This window comes from Gracilinanus agilis, chromosome 1 (genome assembly GCF_016433145.1).
Source record: "Gracilinanus agilis isolate LMUSP501 chromosome 1, AgileGrace, whole genome shotgun sequence".
NCBI classification, from domain to species: domain Eukaryota; kingdom Metazoa; phylum Chordata; class Mammalia; order Didelphimorphia; family Didelphidae; genus Gracilinanus; species Gracilinanus agilis.
Window position 1 is genome coordinate 277,542,895 of NC_058130.1, and position 18,536 is coordinate 277,561,430.

The 18,536-nt window shown below is 36.3% G+C and overlaps 1 protein-coding gene across 1 annotated transcript in view; it reads left to right on the plus strand.

Annotated features, from left to right (window-relative positions):
- The window catches only part of DMXL1 (Dmx like 1), a 198,971-nt gene that overhangs the window by 86,014 nt on the left and 94,421 nt on the right, over positions 1-18,536 (plus strand). The window contains exons 24-25 of the mRNA XM_044680002.1: positions 4,682-5,775; positions 12,330-12,515. Coding sequence (XP_044535937.1) covers positions 4,682-5,775; positions 12,330-12,515 — 1,280 coding nt within the window. The remainder of the gene's footprint in view (positions 1-4,681; positions 5,776-12,329; positions 12,516-18,536) is intronic.

Genomic DNA, 18,536 nt, shown 5'->3' on the forward strand with positions numbered 1-18,536 from the left:
TTTCTGATATGGGATTATTTAGGTATTCTATTTCTTCTGCTGTTAATTTAGGCAATTTATATTTTTGTAAATATTCATCCATATCTCCTAAATTGTTATATTTATTGCCATATAATTGGGCAAAATAGTTTTTAATGATTGTCTTAATTTCCTCTTCATTAGAGGTGAGGTCTCCCTTTTCATCTTTGATAATGTCAATTTGATTTTCTTCTTACCTTTTTTTTATTAGATTGACTAGTACTTTGTCTATTTTATCTGTTTTTTCAAAGTACCAGCTTCTAGTCTTATTTATTAATTCATTGTCACTTTCTTCAATGAAATTATTGATTGTTTCTATGATTCCTTCTTTGACAAATTGGTTTTGGAGAATCATATTATTTAATTTCCAATTAGTTTTTGATTTTCCTGTCCAGGTGCCCTTATTAATTATTATTTTCATTGCATTATGATCTGAGAAGGTTACATTTATTATTTCTGCTCGTTTGCATTTGTTTGCAATGATTCTATGCCCTATAGCATGGTCAATCTTTGTGAATGTGCCATGTGCAGCTGAAAAGAAGGTGTATTCCTTTTTGTCCTATTTATTTTTCTCCACATATCAATTAAATCTAGTTTTTCTAGGAATTCATTCACCTCTCTTACCTCTTTCTTATTTATTTTTCGGTTTGATTTATCTAGATCTGAAAAAGGAATATTTATATCTCCCACTATTATGGCTTTACTATCTATTTCCTTCTTGAGCTCTGCCAGTTTCTCCTTTATGAATTTGGATGCTATACCACTTGGTGCTTATATATTGAGCAGTGTTATTTCCTCATTGTTTATACTGCCTTTAATCAGGATGTAATGACCTTCCCTGTTTTTTTTAATCATATCTATTTTTACTTTGGCTTTGTCAGAAATCATAATAGCCACTCCTGCCTTCTTTTTCTCATTTGATGCCCAAAAGATTTTGCTCAAGCCCTGAACCTTAAACTTGTGTATGTCCACCCGCCTCATATGTGTTTCTTGTAGACAACATATGGTAGGATTTTGGTTTTTAATCCACTCTGCTATTTGCTTCCATTTTATGGGTGAGTTCATCCCATTCACATTCAGAGTTATAATTATCAGTTGTGCATTTGCTGACATTTTCGTATCCTCCCCTATTGCTAACCCCTTTTTCTTATACTGTTTCCTTTTAAACCAGTGGTTTGCTATTAAGCCTTTATCCCTTATCCCCTCCCTTGATTAACTTCCCTTTTTACCCCCTCTCTTATTTCCCCCCCTTTTTGTTTTTAAAGGCCTTATGAATTCCCTCCCCCTTCACCCCTCCCTTTTTTTGACCTCCCTACTTCCCTGTTTCCCTTGGTTTATCCCTTCTGACTTTCTCAGAAGGGTTAGATAAGAGTTTTATTTCCCAATGGATAGTATAGCTACTCTTCCCTCTCCAGGTTGATTACACTGAGAGTAAGGTTTGATTATTACCTCTTTATGCTCTCTTCCTCTCCTTCTTATAGTAGTATTTGTCCCCTCTCCCTCCCATGCCCTCTTTGTGTGTAATAGAATATCCTATTTTTCTTATTCACTCAAGGTTCTCTTGGTTTCCCCTGCTATTCACCCCCTCTTTCCCATCCCCCATGTCATCTTAGATTATTTAGTGTTCCACCCTCACCCTGTGAATTATTCTTCTGATTACTATAATAGTGAATACTATAATAGTGAATAGAGTTCACTACAGAGAATTATACATAACATTTCTCTACATAGGAATACAGATAATTAGATCTCACTGAGGCCCTTAAAAAGGCAATTTTAAAAATTATAAGTTTTCTTTCTTTCCCCTCTGTTTCTTATTTAACTTTTCATGTTTCTCTTGCTTTTTGTGGTTGGATATCAAACTTTCAATTTAGCCCTGGTCTTTTCTGTGCAAATACTTGGAATTCTTCAATTTTGTTGAATGCCCATACTTTCCCCTGGAAATATATAGTCAATTTTGATGGGTAGTTGATCCGTGGTTGCAGGCCCAGCTCTCTTGCCTTTCTGAATATCGTATTCCAAGCCTTATGATCTTTTAGCGTGGAGGCTGCCAGATCCTGTGTGATCCTGATTGGTGTTCCTTGATATTTGAATTGTCTCTTTCTGGCTTCTTGTAAGATTTTTTCTTTTGCTTGAAAGCTCTTGAATTTGGCAATTATATTTCTGGCCGTTTTCTTATCTGGATCGAATATCGTGGGTGTTCTATGAATCCTTTCAATGTCTATATTGCCCTCTTGTAGGACTTCAGGGCAATTTTGCTGAATAATTTCTTTTAGTATGGAGTCCAGGTTTCTATTAATTTCTGGTTTTTCTGGAAGACCAATTATTCTCAAATTGTCTCTTCTAGACCTGTTTTCTTGGTCTGTCACTCTCTCATTGAGATATTTCATGATTCCTTCTATTTTTTCAGTCTTTTGACTTTGTTTTATTTGTTCTTGTTGTCTTGAGAGATCATTAGCTTCTAATTGCTCAATTCTAGTCTTTAGGGACTGGTTTTTGGCTCTAAACTTTTCGTTTTCAGCTATGATCTTTTCAGTCTGGTCATTTCTGGTGTTCAGTTTGCTTATCAGTTCATTTGATTTCTGAGCCTCACTTTCCAATTGCAAGATTCTACCTTTTAAACTGTTATTTTCTTGCCAGATCTCTTCCATCTTCCTCAGAATCTCAGTTTTGAACTCTTCCATAGCTTGTGACCCGTTTTCCTTATTTGAGGAGGGTCCGGATGCTTGTTTGTTCTCCTCCTCTGTTTGCTCGGTTGTCTGGATTTTCTCTGTGTAAAAGTTGTCGAGTGTTAAAGACTTCTTTTTCTTGTTGTTAATCTTTCTCTTCTGAACTTCCTGAGTTTGGGTAGCCATCATTAGCCCAGTAGCTCCTCAGCTTTATCCTCGCGCTCGGGGTCTGTCCGCGGTCTTTTGGCTCCTGAGGTCTGAGTTCTGGTTTTTTCCAAGGTCAAGCCCCCTGGTATACCCCCTTGCTTGATCCTCTGCTGGAGGTTCCTTTACAAGTCTCAGGGCGCTGCTTCCACAGTCATATACCCGTCTATGCTGGTTCCCCACTCAGGGTTTTAGAGCTTTAGCTTGTGGCTGTGTCTGCCTCCACCCACGACTCCGCCACGCCTGCGATCTGAGCCCGCGCTCAGAGCTGGCGTGCGCTGTAGGTATTGTGTGTGGAGGGGTTGGGGGTGGGTGGTTGTTTAGTGAGAGCTGTTTCACCGCTTTATAGCATATAAATGTCCCGATTCCACGTACCTTCCACACTGCACCCTGTTGTTGGGTTCCTCCATTCGTCTGGACTTGTTTTTATGTCCCCTTGAGGAGTCTTGTGTGTTTCGGTCAGGAGAGGTTAAGAGCTGCTTTTTACTCTGCCGCCATCTTAACCCGGAACCCGAACTATGTTTTAAAAGTTGCCCCTTTATTTAATGGTGCATTTAATAATATTTCCAATTAGTCATTTCTTAGGAAAAGTGGCAGATGGTAGTAGTGATGAGTTGGTTTGTCATTTCCATTGTTCTGACTGACTGAAACACAGAGACAAAAATATAAAATATACACCAAGTAGATGCAAATTAAATTTTAGAGGAAAAGACACTGGCCAAGCCAGGATAGACTTCCTTTGCAAAGTAGTATATGAATTAAGATTTAAAGGAAATTAAATTAAATTAAAGTTCTAGAGGCATGCATTTTAGACATGAGGAAACACCTATGTAAAACTATAGAGATAGGAGTGGCATATGTTATGTGGTGTTAAAAGCAAATTGCCTAGTATGATATAGAGTGTGCAGAGAGTATAATAAAACAGGCCATCAGGGAAACAATTTGATCCTTTGGTCTAAGAAAATTAATAAAATTATGATGACCTCAAATTCACATTCTTTAAAAATGTACTAGATAAGTCCCTCTAATCTATTGAAAATACCCAGAACATGTTTTTCCCCCTCTATATTTTTAATATACATTTCTGTTTCATCTACTCTCCCATTTCTCTTTTAAAAAAATTCTTAGAACTGTGTATTAGTTCCAAGGCAGAGGAGTAGTCCATGCAAGACAGTGCAGTTAAGTGACTTGCCCAGGGTGATAAAAGTAGAAAGTGTCTGAGGCCAGATATAAATCCAGAACTTCCTGTCTCCAGCCTTGGCTCTTAATCAGTTGGGTCACCTAACTGCTCTCTCTCCTATTACCCTTTAGAGAAAACATTTTTATTTTACTTTTATTAGTTTCTTTAGTTCCCTTCTTGCCCTTCCATCCTCCTCCCCTGAAAAGAGAGTAATGAGGTGGATTTTAGAATGTTTATAGTTATTTTTTATACAAGGTCTCAGAATAAGAATTTTTTTCCTAAACTTCCAGTTTCACATTGTTTTAGTTAACATCCTTTCCTGGTTTTTCACCAAGTGGATATATGGTTAACTCTGTGTATATGTGGGAGTGTGTGAGAGTGTATGGGGACGCGGTGTGAGAAAGAATGAAAAATATGGGTAATGCTGCTTTTCTTTTAATGCTGATTTGGCACTGTGCCAATTTAACTGCTGGGGAAAAATATATTGATTTGTATCAGCAATCTTTATTATAACTCTTTTAATTTGTATTTTCACAGATCAGCTTCTGATATACATACAGATTTTGAAAGTTTCTTTGGGTTTGAATTACTAAATTTGATTTCTTTTCAGATCAAGCCATTGCATCTTCTACCTGTAACCCTGCAGTATTTAATTTCTACAATTACCTCAGGACACATCCACTTTTGTTGAGACGCCATTTTGGTTCTTCTGATGCATCTTCTACACAAATATGTTTAACAGGAGAAAATGGATTAGCAGGAAAAATTAATTTAAGTGAAAGAAGATTGTTTTTCACCACTGCACATGCTCACTTAAAAGCTGGTTGTCCTATGTTAGCTTTAGAGGTATTATCAAAAATGCCCAAAGTCATCAAGAAGACAAAACTTTTTTACAGAACTTGTAGTTTTCTAGATACCAGTCAAGATTATTCTCCTTCTTCTCCATTAAGGTTGGATACAAAGGATTCTAAGTCATCTAGTATTGATTGGTCACAGAGTGGGGTAAATGGTTTGAAATCTTCTTCAGATGGCTTATCAGATGAACAATCAAATTCCACTCTTTCATTTGATTGGAGCCAACCAAGTGTTGTATTCCAAGATGAATCTTTAGACCTAAAGTGGGATAGTGATAATGATGAGGAAAATGAGGACACACCTCTTTCAATGAAAGAACTAAAAACTTCACAGATAAAAATGGATAAAAAGATAAATGAAACAAATTCTAGCTATACAGACTCTTTCAGCATAGATGAAAATGATACCTTAAGTCCATCAGAAGATATCATTGCTGTGCAGTTGAAATTTAGAGCATGTTTAAAGATTCTTACAGTAGAATTGCGAACATTATCTACTGGCTATGAAATAGATGGTGGGAAATTGAGGTACCAGCTATATCATTGGCTTGAAAAAGAGGTAGTAGCTCTTCAGAAGGCTTGTGACTATTGTTCAGATGTGGAGGATGCACACTGTGTATTTAGTGAAAGTGTGGATGAAGCTATATTAAATGAAAATACAAAAGATTTATCTGATCAACCAAAAATAAATCAATTGAGACAGAATTTCCAGAAAAGACGACAGTGGCTTTTGAAGTATCAGTCCCTTCTAAGGATGTTCCTTAGCTATTGTATACTACATGGGTCTCATGGCGGTGGCCTTGCTTCTGTGAGAATGGAATTGATTCTACTTTTACAAGAATCTCAGCAGGTATGTTACTTAATAGAGATTTTTCTAAAATGCATAAAAGACTGTGTGAACCTGGGCAAGTCACTTAACCCCCATTGCCTAACCCTTACCACTCTTCTGCCTTAGAACCAATACACAGTATTGATTCTAAGATGGAAGGTAAGGGTTTAAAAAATATTTAAAAAATAAAATGCATAAAAGACATCTGAATTTCTTCTCCATATGTCTTAAATTAATTTTTTTTTTATTACCTTGTCATGCTTTGGTATTCTAACACTTAGTGTGGGATAATTATATTTCAGTTTCAGTAATCCTAAGGATCTATTGAAGATTGATTTTTAACTGTTGTATGTGAATGCAATGAAAGTGCTTTTTAGCACTATGGAAGGTAACTTCAATAGTTGAAGTAGCAACAATTAATATGAGACTCTTTTAAATATCTGTCTTTGTAAAACACTTCGCTAGGTGCTAGGGGAGATATAAAGGTTAGATAACATATCCTCTTGTAGCTTGATTTAATGGAGGGGTAAGATACCAACATAGGGTACATAGTAAGTTATAACAAGAAGTGTTATGTGGCATACAAGAGGGCTATGGTTGTTGATCACTGTGGTGGAGATTGATCAGCATGCTGGAAAAAATGCATTTGGGTTGGTATTTAAAGGATGAGTTAGAATTGAGGAAAATTAATTACAAATAATGCTACATCATTTGATTTTTGATATTGTAAAAAGGAATTCTTTATTCCTTTTTTAATTTAATGGGGGATCTGGAGGTCCTCTTACCATAGAGATGTGTAGGAAATAACCAGCTCACGGTGTCAAGAAGGAGGAACCATAGAGACAGGAAGTGAGGTAGGAGGAGGTTATAAAAGGAGCCGAATGTCAGTTGGTCAGGCTGTCAAGTGCTGACAGTTGGGGGGGTCAGTTGCTGACAATTAGGGCTGATAGTTGCTGGGAAATTGGCTGCTTGGCCTGAATTGTTTTTTGGGGGTTTGGTTGCTGGTGGTATGGGTTGGTGATTAGTTGGTGGTTGGCGTTTAGTTGCTGGAATATAAAGGCAGGCCTGACCTTATTGAGAGAGTTTTTGGCTTTAGCCTTTAGAGGGCTTTTTGACCTTTTCTGGGTTGGACGTGGCTGGTCTTTGTTGACTGACCTAATTGGGATTTGATTAAACACTGATTGGGTTGGTTTTGACTGGGTGGATTGAGTTGGAACTTTGTGGGTTGGTTGTTATTAGAGGTAGTTATAGGCAATTTTAGATAGTAATTTATAAGCAGTTACAGGCAATTATAGATTAACTAGTATAGACATTAAGAAATTTTCTTTCTCTACCTCTTTCCTATATTTCCCTCTTTTACTATATTCATTTTACTATATTCTTTTATTAACTCTATTTTAATAAAACTAAATTAATTGTTAAAAGCTGCTAGAAGTTTTCTTTGGCTTAAAGGGATAATATTAATTTACAACTCTACTATATTCTCATTAAAACTTTTAATAAAGCTGCTCTCTTATTTTGTCAAAAACTCTATTTTAACGCTTATGATATTAATCGGTAATATTCCATTATCTGTTTAAATCTTCCTGCATCTCTTAGCTCTTATGGGGAAAAACTGGGGGTTAAATTAAATATTATCAGGGTTCTGAGGATGGGTAAGTAATAGACAAGACAAGGCGATAGACTGGAATTAACAAGTTGGGGAAATACAATTTAGAATGGAGACCCAACTACCAACACAGATCCACCTAGCCAGGGAGTCTGTGAAACTAGCAAGTGAGTAGACTGACAAAAGGTTTTATAAACAGGGATTTAATTCAATGAACTATAGTTTGAAGGAAGAGAAAGGGGTTCTATTCTACCAGTCTGTGGGCAAGCCTCAGGGTCAGGGAATGAACTTAGCTACACTAAGCTTTAGACTATAGCAGGCAGGGCACAAAGAATGTCAGGAATGAAAGTGGAATCCTCACTGCTGAGACCTGTCAAAATCCAGCAATGATACAGCTTTCTTAGGTCTTCAGCCAGTACCCCTTCAGTTGGATAAGTCAGGGAGCTAAACCAACCTGAGCTGACCAGCAACCCAGGTTAGGTTTTATAGTCTCAACCAAACCTCCCATAGGCAGATGACTTTCCTCCTTCTGGATACCAGGATATCAGGATACAAACACCACTTCCTCTGAGGTCTTCCAGGGGGTCACTTACAACTTGTCCCCAGCCAACATGGAGTCCCTCTCAGAGAGAGAAACAAAACTTTTGCTTCCCCATTCCATTTAGAATTCTCCAACCCTGCTTGCTGAGCCTCCCAAATAACTAATCTTAAACATCTTATTAATTCATCTTACAACATAGCAAAGTTCAAAAGATACTTCTTCCTTTAGGAATACATCACATTTCTTGCCCCCTTTTAAGGCCTGGGATGGGCCTTTTCTGTTTATTGAATTGAAACTAATTTGAACTAGTTGCAACCTAATCTAATGACCCCTGTTGTCCTTGTCTCTATCATTGAAGTCTGGTGCAGCTAGGCTCATGAAAGAGGAATTAAGCCAGAGATCTTGTTCTGGAAAGTTTTCCTTGTCCAGATTGCTGGAAGCTGCTCAATCTCATAACATAGGCCTCCCTTCTTTGATGACACCGAGTCCTCTCCTCTGCTCCTCCCAAGTTAAAGAGTTGAGAATCCTTAGTTCATGTCTTCATCTGATGTTCACCAATCAATATGGTCTTTCTCTTCCTAGGGGGAGTTCTTTGTAAAAAATGGCTTTCAGGAAGACAAACCTAGATTTATACTGGTGTGGACTCTACCTTAGCATCTTTGATCACTAAGAGACCATCACTTTATTGATTATTGCTAACGTCATTAATTTTTCATACTTGGACCTGTAAGGGTTATATTAGGAGTTTTAAGAAGAGAGCAGCTTTTAATAACTTAAGTTTTAATGAAAATAGAATATAGGAGAGTAATAAATTAATATTATTCCTTTAAGCCAGAGAAAAGAAAACTTCCAGCAGCTTTTAACAATTTTATTAAAATAGAGATAGAAAAGAATATACTAGAGGAGGGAAATATAGGAAAGATGTAGAAAAAGAAAATTTCCTAATGTCTATACTAGTTATCCTATAACTACCTATAATTACTACCAAAGCTGCCTACATCCTACCTATAACTGCCTATAGCTACCACTAATAACCACCCCACAAAGTTCCAATCCAATCCCCCCCAATCAAAACCAATCCAATCAGTGTTTAATCCAACCCCAATTAGGTCTGTCAATGAAGACCAACCACCTCCCCACAAAGTTCAAGAAAGAAAAAAATCTAACAGCCCAAACCGAAAAACCAAAAGCCAAAAAGCCCTCTAAAGGCTAAAGCCAAAAGCCCTCTAAAGGGCAAAGCCAAAAGCCCTCTAAAGACTAAAGCCAAAAAGCTCTATCATTAAGGTTAGGCTTGCCTTTTCCAGCAACTAAATGCAACCTCCAACCCAACACACTCCCAGCAGTCAACTTCCCCGCAACTGCCAGCACCTAACTATCAGCAACTGACAGACTGACCAATTGACACTGACCCCTTTTATATCCTTTCTCTAACTCACTTCCTATCTCTATGGTTCCTCCTTCTTGTCTCCATGGTTTCTAATTCCTGACACTGTGGGCTGGTTAGTCCCTACACATCCCTATGACCAAAGTACTGCTCTCGCTCTCTCTAGCACTCTTCTGGCTAGATCTTGGAACCTGAAGGAACTCCTGTCAGTGGTGAGCTTCGATCCACCTACTAGCTCTCGCATATCACATCTCAGGAACCAGTCGTAGTTCCTTAATTTGCCTGGCACTGCTCAGGGGGACAGTGCCTGTGGGATCAATTTCCTGTCTCATTAGTTTCAACTTCCTATCTCTATACTTCCACATCTCAGTGGTAAAGGATCTTCAGGTCCCTGGTAGATGACATCAAAGAAAGTGACATAACAAGAAGGGGAATTCCCTTTCCCCACTATCAGGAATGAAGGAAAAAAAAGAATCAAAGATAATTCTATGATTGTACATGTAGGAAGGAATGGCGGAAGGGAGGGAGGGAGGGAATATTAGTTTGGCTCTGACTATATAAGAATCTCAAAGGATATTTAACAAACATCCAAGACCAAACAAGGCTCCTCATCTGCCTATAAACATGTCAATCTCCCCATCTTAAACCACTTATTACTGTGTTATTTCTTGTAAAAAGGATGATTGATTGTTTGGCTTCCATTTTTTCACCAGTTACTCTTGCTTTGACCATATGCAATTAGTCTTTAAATGCTATTGTTCTTTCCAAACGATTTTCTAATTATCAAATCCAAATGCTTTTAAAATTCTTTCCTCTTCCTCCTTAACTTCTCTACAGCATTCGGTACTGTTAGCTTTCTTTCTTTTCTTTCTTTCTTTTTACCTTCTTTCTCTCCTCTCCTCTCCTTCTCTTTCTCTCTTTCCTTCTTCCTTCCTTTGTATTGAAAAGTATATTTTTAAATTTTTTCATGAAATGTAGTTCATGAAAAACCCAGATTTTTTTTTAATTCTTACTTTCTATCTTTAGAATTCTAATTCCAAGACAAAAGGACAGCAAGTTCTAGGGAATTATGGTTAAGTGACTTGCCCAGGGTAATACAGCTAGGAAGTATCTACAACCATGTTTGAACTAAGGTCCTCCTGGCTCCAGGTTTGGTGTTTTATCCTCTGAACCACCTAGCTGCCCCACCCTTGATCTTTTTCAGACAAACTATTGTCTAGCCATGCCTAATCATCTTATATTTGAAGATGCTTTTTTAAAACCTAAATGTAAGACTGTTAAATGTCATTTTAATAATTTAAATAATGCAGCCTGGCATTCTAGACTATTGGGATCATTCTCGAGCCTGACTATTATCTGATATTTTTAGAAATTCTTCTCAGCTTTCTGTCATTTGCTGACTTGTCAAGCATGTTATCTCTGATTTTATTCAGGTCATTGACAAAAATGTTAAACATGTTTAACAATATGTCAAAGACTGGCCCAGAGGCAGGAAGTCTTGAGTTCAAATATGATCTCAGACACTGCCCTGTGACCCAGGGCAAGTCACTTAACCCCCATTGCCTAGCCCTTAGAGCTCTTCTGCCTTGGAAACAATACATAATATTGATTCTAAGACAAAAGGTAAGGGTTTCAAAAACAAACAAAAAACAATATGCCAACTATATATCACTGAGATACTCCAAAGAAAGCTCCTTTTAAATTGATAATTACTATCAAAGCATTTATTACTCCCTGAGTCTATTCAAATGGTTCCAGATCCATCTAATTATACTATTATTTGACCTGTATTTCTTCATCTTTTTAATAAGAATAACACAAATGTTTTATCATATTTTTGACTAAAATCTTAGGTAAACTACTTGAATCTTATGATCTATCACTAGAATAAATCTTGCCTATTTTAAAAGGAACACAGAACATTTTTATGGATTTGAAAAAAATTACAAAAGGCAAAGTTGCATAAAGAACAGCTAATATGTTGGATAACAGAATCAGGATTCAAAAATATATGGACAAACTAGGAAGATAGTCCAAAACAAATACAAATGACAACAATTTTTAAATCTTCCAACTTTATCCAAAAAATCAAATTACACAAGCACAAGCGAGAAGAAAGACTTTTTTTTCTTGGTGCAAATTTAAAATGATGTCAGAAAAGGCAAAGTTGTTTATAAGAAATATACTGCCCCAATCAAGGGGCATAATTATATCATATATTAGTCAGACTTCTCCTGTAGCATTATATTTAGTTCAAAGTACCTCATTGCCAGTCTGTTCAATGCAAGGTATAGGAGCTAAGTCACCTGAAGGATAATTAAAGCAACTAGGCAATGTCTTGATTGAAAAGCACATTTAAAGGGCATATATTAGAACTCATCACATGTATGAAAGATTTTCATGTTGCAGAGGAATAGCAATTTATTTTATGTAGCTTCAGAAGTAGGAGCAGGGGGGCACAGCTGGGTAGCTCAGTGGATTGAGAGTCAGGCCTAGAGACAGGAGGTCCTAGGTTCAAATTCGGCCTCAGACACTTCCCAGCTGTGTGACCCTGGGCAAGTCACTTGACCCCCATTGCTCATCCTTACCACTCTTCCACCTAGGAGCCAATACACAGTTAAGGGTTTAAAAAAAAAAAAGAAGTAGGAGCAGGGGTGAAAATTAAAAGAAGGCACATTTTTATATCAAGATACATATTTAAAAAGTCTGAATAATTAGACTACTTTGAAAGTGGGATGAATTTCAATGTGTGATGACAAGATTCTCATTAGTAGAAGTGTTGATACTTCCCATGTATCAGAAGTGTGATAGGGAGAATTCTTACTTTTGAGTGAGAGACTGAACTAATTACATGTAAGTGCCTTTCTGGATAAATCTATATATTTAGATATGCAGAATTTAATCTATTACTTAGTGTGTTATTCCTTCTGGAATTTATACCAACATTCCACTACATTTTTTCACTAGTTAGACTGAAATAGTATTATAAGATCTATAATTGCTTTGATTCATTTACTTTTCTTTCTTTTTGTTTTTTAAAGGAAACATTGGAACCAATTAGCCCTCTGCCAGAACAAACCTCAATACCTCTCCTTTTTGCCTGTACAGCTAGTGCCAAAACAGTAGTTGCCAATCCTTTATTGCACCTTAGTAATTTGACTCATGATGTACTACATGCCATAATAAACCTTGATTCACCACCCCATCCTGACACCCAAAACAATAAAGTAAGTATATTTAGTTTAAGCTTTTGCCTTTTCCTATGTATATAAAACTACTAGTACCTGAAAGATAAGTTGATCACAACTATTTTTCATAAGTAATTTTATGTTATTTTAAATGAAGGAGGAATAGGTATGTATTTCTTATGAAAATAAAATTTAAATGTTGATGAGATTGCCAGGCTGTCCCACAAAAGACTATTTTATTTGCCATTTATCTGAAAATATAGAATTACTACAAATAGTGTAGAACCTAACTACTATTGATTAACAATGTATTATTTCAGTTAAAAAGAAATATATCTTCTGCTGTTGTAAGTTTTACAGTGAGAAATGAAATCCCTTCTTTACCCTTTGTCCCCTAATTGCGGTTGTAGCTTCTGCAGCCTAGGGCAGCATTGGTGAACTTTTTAGAGATTATGTGCCCAAACTGCACCTTCAAGCTGCCTTTGAGCCCCCTTCATTACCTCAGACAGCAGAGGGAGGAAGTGCTTGCATTGGTCTGCTAGGCAGAGGAGCTGTGCATGCAAAACAATGTCCTCAGGTGCAGTGGAGAGGGGGAACAGAGCAGCTTCCTCTAGTATGTCGGGGCAGGTGTTCCATGTCTTCACCATCATGGGCCTAGGGTATGGGTTCCAAGGAAGGCATCTGAGTGATGAATAGAAGTCAGTCAGGAATAGGGCAAGAATCTGAAGTAAATGTTCTTGGTTCACTCCAGAAAAGCCTGGTTAGTATTGCAATGTGTCCATCCTTCCTGTCTTCCTTCCTTTCTTCCTCTCTCCCTCCCTCCTCTCCTTTCGTTCCTTCCTTCCTACATCCCTCCTCCCTTCCTGAATATAGAATGAGAGAAACATGGCCAGTTGTTTGTCCTTTTTAAAGAAGAGAATTGGGATACTAGTTACAAGTTTCAATCCTATAGAATATTGGTGTCAAAACACAAATAGAGCTGGATTATTATGACCACATTGATTTAGAAAAACACAAATTAATAAAATTTATATTGTATATTTATATTTTGTTAACATTTCTCAAATTACATTTTTAAAAAAGATCCTTACTTTCTGTCATAGAATCAATACTAAGAATCCATTTAAAGACAGAAAGAGGGCTAGGCAGTTGAGGTTATGGGAATTCTCCTGGGTCACACATCTAGGGAACAGCTGAGGCCAAATTTCAATCCAGGTCCTCCAGAATCTTCTGTGCTACTTAGCTACCTCTCCCAATTACATTTTAATCAGGTTGGTGCTGAACTCAAGTGTTTTGCTGTTAGCTTGTGGCCAGTAAGCCCTGAGATTGACAACTTTTTTTCTGTGAAATATCATTCTTTAAATTCATTTAGGAGTTTCATCATCCATTAAGCTGTTGTCAAGCCTACCTTCCAGTTTTGTTCATCATCTCTTTAGGTAGCCTCAAGTTTTATATAACCATAGTGTTGCATTTCATATCTGTCTAAACCTTTGCCCAGAATTTCTCAGAATCCTACCTTTCCTGAATCCAGCCTGATTTCCCACATCTTTCAGTCTGTACTTCAAAGTCTATTCTCCAATACTTTTCTCTATCTACTTTGACCTCTTTTTGCTTGTTTATGAATTGCCAAATTTTCATTTATAATTGTTGTTTCCTAGATGTCTTAAGACCCTGTTTTCATCTCATTTATTTTTTGTGACATATATTGATTCTGCAACTCCTTCTTTGTAGGTCCCCTCAAAAATGATCATCTCCTACACTGACTTTGCACTATTATGAATAGGATTTATTTTCTTTATAAATACTTTGTTATCTGGAAAGTCACTTTAAATATTATCTTAACTATTTTATCATATAGTTAAGAAAAAGATGGAGGAGATTAAAAAATCTGTGTATATTGCTTACTCTCTAGTTCAGACCAACCTACTTTGTTATAGCTTGTTATATAAAGATGTTTTAATGGCTTCAAATCCCAGTCTTTTTATTGCAAATCATAATTTGCTATGCCGGGACCCAGATAATAACCATTTGCTCATTAAGTTCAGCATCATAGGGGAAACCAAGTTATCTCTGTTTTAGCCTTATTCTTTACTTTAAGTTATATCTCTGAGGTATTAGGTAAAGATTTAACAAAACCTTCTATCATCTGATTTTGTTAATATCGTATTGTGAAGTCCATTGCATGTGTTGGAATACATTTCATCAGTCTAATAAACCATGTTTCTATATGTTACAACTATACCATGATGCAGCTTTGGAAGTTCATAATCCCTTGGTCTTTGAGACATCTGTGATGCAGAAGCTAAATAGATACTAGATTGACTTGAATTTAAAAGGAAAGAAAAGTTTTGGCATTTACTTTTATTATTTGTTTCTGGCAATATTTTTTTTAAAGATATACAATGTGCAGTAATGTCCAGTTATTCTCATTCTCACTTTTATAGAAAGCCCATGATATTATTTTATATTTGCAAATTAAAAATTTGTTGCCCAACTTTTCCAGTAATTCCATTTTATGCTTACAATTTTTTTTTCAGCTTTTCTTCATTGGTTGCCTAGTTTTTCTGAATCCTTTAGGTTCTTTCTCTGATTTTTTCAAGTATGTTCTGATATCCACATCATTAAAATTAGTCTTTTAGATACTGTTGGTGTCATTTTTACTCTTCACTTCTTTGTTCCTTTAATTTGCCTATGTGACCTTAGATTCTTCACTGTTAGCTTTCTCCAAACTATAAGTTTGGTGTTTGTTCCATTCATTACTCTTCAATGCAGATTTCAAGCAATCCTCTACATAGTTAAAATTATCAACCAGCAATTAATGTGTCCTATTTTTAAAAAAGTTATTTATTTTAAATATTCTTTTAAAATTTTGAGTTCCAAATTCTATCCCTCCCTCTTGTTTCCCTACCCACTGAGAAACCAGCAAAAATATAATATCTATACATGTGAAATCATACAAAATATTTCCATATTAGCCATATTGGTTTTTAAAAAGCAAGAAAAATAAAGAAACTGAGAAAACTATACTTCAATTTGCTATCAGTGTTTAGAGTTCATCAATTTTTTTCATCATGGGTCCTCTGGAATTGTCTTGGATCAACTTATTGATCAGTAGCCAAGTCTTTCAGAGGTAATCATAATGTTGCTGTTACTATGCACAATGATTTCCCAATTCTCACTTCACTTTGTATCAGTTCAGATAGATCTTGTTATATTTTTCTGATACCACATTGCCTTGTCTTTTCTTTATAGCACAGTAATACTTCATCAGAATCATATTCCATAACTTGTTCAGCCATTACCCAAATGAAGAACATTCCCATAATTTCTAGTTCTTTGCCTTCATAAAAAGAGCTGCTATGAATATTTTTTGCACATAGGTCCTTTTCCTTTTTCTTTGATTTCCTTAGTGTACAGACATACTAGTAGTGATATTGCTGGATCAAACAGTATGCTCAGTTTTATAGCTCTTTAGGCCTACTTCCAAATTTTTTTTGCAGAATGATTAGACAAGCTCATTATTCTACCAGCTATTCAATAGTGTACTTTTTTTCACCCTCATCCCTTCTAACATTTTTCTTTTATAATATTCATTATGATAGATGTGAGAGACAGTACCTCAAAACTGTTTTAATTTGCATTTCTCTAATGTGTGAATTAAATATTTGGGGGACCTCCAATGCAGTCCAATCCCAGAAGACTCACCCCAGTGGATGGACAAAGGAGTCATGGAGTCATGTGTCTGCCAGTTTGGCGGTGCCACGGAGGCCAGGAGGTCAGGATATATGATGTGTACAGCCTGGAGTCCAATAGAAGGATCCAGGGGAAGGGCTTGGCCAAGGCTTAAAAGCCAGGGTGAGAAGTTTACAGCTCACTTAGCTCCTGTCCCACTCCTTGGTCTTGCTCTCTCTTGGCCATTCTCTGAGCCTTTCTGGCATTGACTTATCTAGGTAAGTCATCTCTGACAAGCAGAGGTATAGAAGGGACCACATCAGACTGAAATTCGAGACCTAATTTTACTTTGAGTTAGAAAGGCTGATAACCTTATTTCTCTCTTCTTTCTCTTTACTAACAAATACTTATAAATTTAGTATAAAGACTTCAAGATTTATTTTTATTCCTAACACAAGTCAATCATGATTTAGAGTATTTTTCATATGAGTATAGCTAGCATGATTTATTTTTCTGAAAACTGAATGTTCATATCACTTGAACATTTATCAATTGGGGGCATCTCTTCTTTTTATACATTTGACTCAATTCTCTCTATATTTGAGAAATAAGGTCTTTATTAGAGGAAATGTACTGTAAATCCATCTCTCACCCCCTCTCCCCCAAGTCCCAGTTTTTTACTTTATTAATTTGGACTACACTGGTTTTATTTGTTCAAAAACTTTTTAAAAAATATTACTTCATTGTCTATGGTACCTTTTAGAGAAAGTAATTTCCCTGATTATCTCATTTAATCATGTCTACTTTTTCCTTTGCTTTATCTGAGATTGTGGTTGCTACTCTTATTCTTTTTTTTTTTTTTAATACAGCTCAACTGAAGCATATTAGATTTAGCTCCAACCCTTTATTTTAATTCTGCATGTGTCTTTCTATTTTAGGTGTATTTCTTGTAAAAAATATATGGTAGAATTCTAGTTTCTAATCCATTTTGCTATCTGCCTCTGTTTTATGGGTTAACCTGTCCCATTCATGTATGATTACTGTCTTTTCCTCCATCCCATTTTCTTCTTTTTCTTTTTCTTTTTTTACTTTGTCCCTCTTCAAAGGTATATTTTGCTTTTGACCGTTGTTTCCTCTAACCTAATCCCCCTTTTATTATTTCTCTTTGTCCTGGGAACTGTAATTTGCCCAAAATATTCTTCAGATCACTTTCAGGAGATGTTCAATGAATTCTTTCAATTTCTGTTTATTATTTTACTTTCTGGATCAAAGATATCTTGGATTTTCTAATCATGGCATTCAGGTAGTCCAATAATTCTTAAATTATCTCTACTCAATCTACTTTCCAGGTCAGTTATTTGTCCAGTTACATAATTTTCTTCTATTTTTTTTCTGTGAGACACATTTTTCCCTATTTTTTCATTCTTTTCATTTTGTTTTATTATTTCCTGATATCTCATGGAGTTGTAGGTTTCATAATTCTCTTGCATCATTTTCATCTCTTTTCCTAATTTTTCCTCTACTACTCATCTCTTTCTTTAACTCTCCTTGGAACTCTTGTTGGCGTTAGCATTTTTCTTTGAGGCATTTTTTGAATGTTTCATATTGTTGTCTTCTGAGTCTCTCTTGGTCTTTCCTGCCACTTTACTAGATTTTTTTTAATGATTAAGTTCTTTTTTTTTTCAAACATTTATTAATATTCATTTTTAACATGGTTACATGATTCATGCTCCTCCTTTCCCCTTCAGCCCCTGCACTCCCCCCACCCATGGCCGACACACATTTCCACTAGTTTTGTCATATGTCCTTGATCAAGACCAATTTCCAAATTGTTGGTAGTTGCATTGGTGTGGTAGTTTCGAGTCCACACCCTCAATCATGTCCACCCCGACCCATGCGTTCAAGCAGTTGTTTTTCTTATATGTTTCCTCTCCTGCAGTCCCTCCTCTGAATGTGGGCAGCATTCTTCACCATAAATCCCTCAGAATTGTCCTGGGTCACTGCATTGCTGCTGGTACAGAGGTCCATTACATTCAATTTTACCATAGTATATCAGTCTCTATGTACAGAGTTCTTCTGGCTCTGCTCCTTTCGCTCTGCATCTGTTCCCGGAGGTCTCTCCAGTTCGCCTGGAACTCCTCTAGTTTATTATTCCTTTTAACACAGTAGTATTCCATCACCCCCATATACCACAGTTTGTTCAGCCATTCCCCTCCTTTTCCAATTTGTTGCCACCACAAAAAGCGCAGCTATAAATATTTTCGTACAAGTCTGTTTATCTATAATCTCTTTGGGGTACAAACCCAGCAATGGTATGGCTGGATCAAAGGGCAGGCATTCTTTTATAGCCCTTTGAGCATGATTCCAAATTGCCAGCCAGAATGGCTG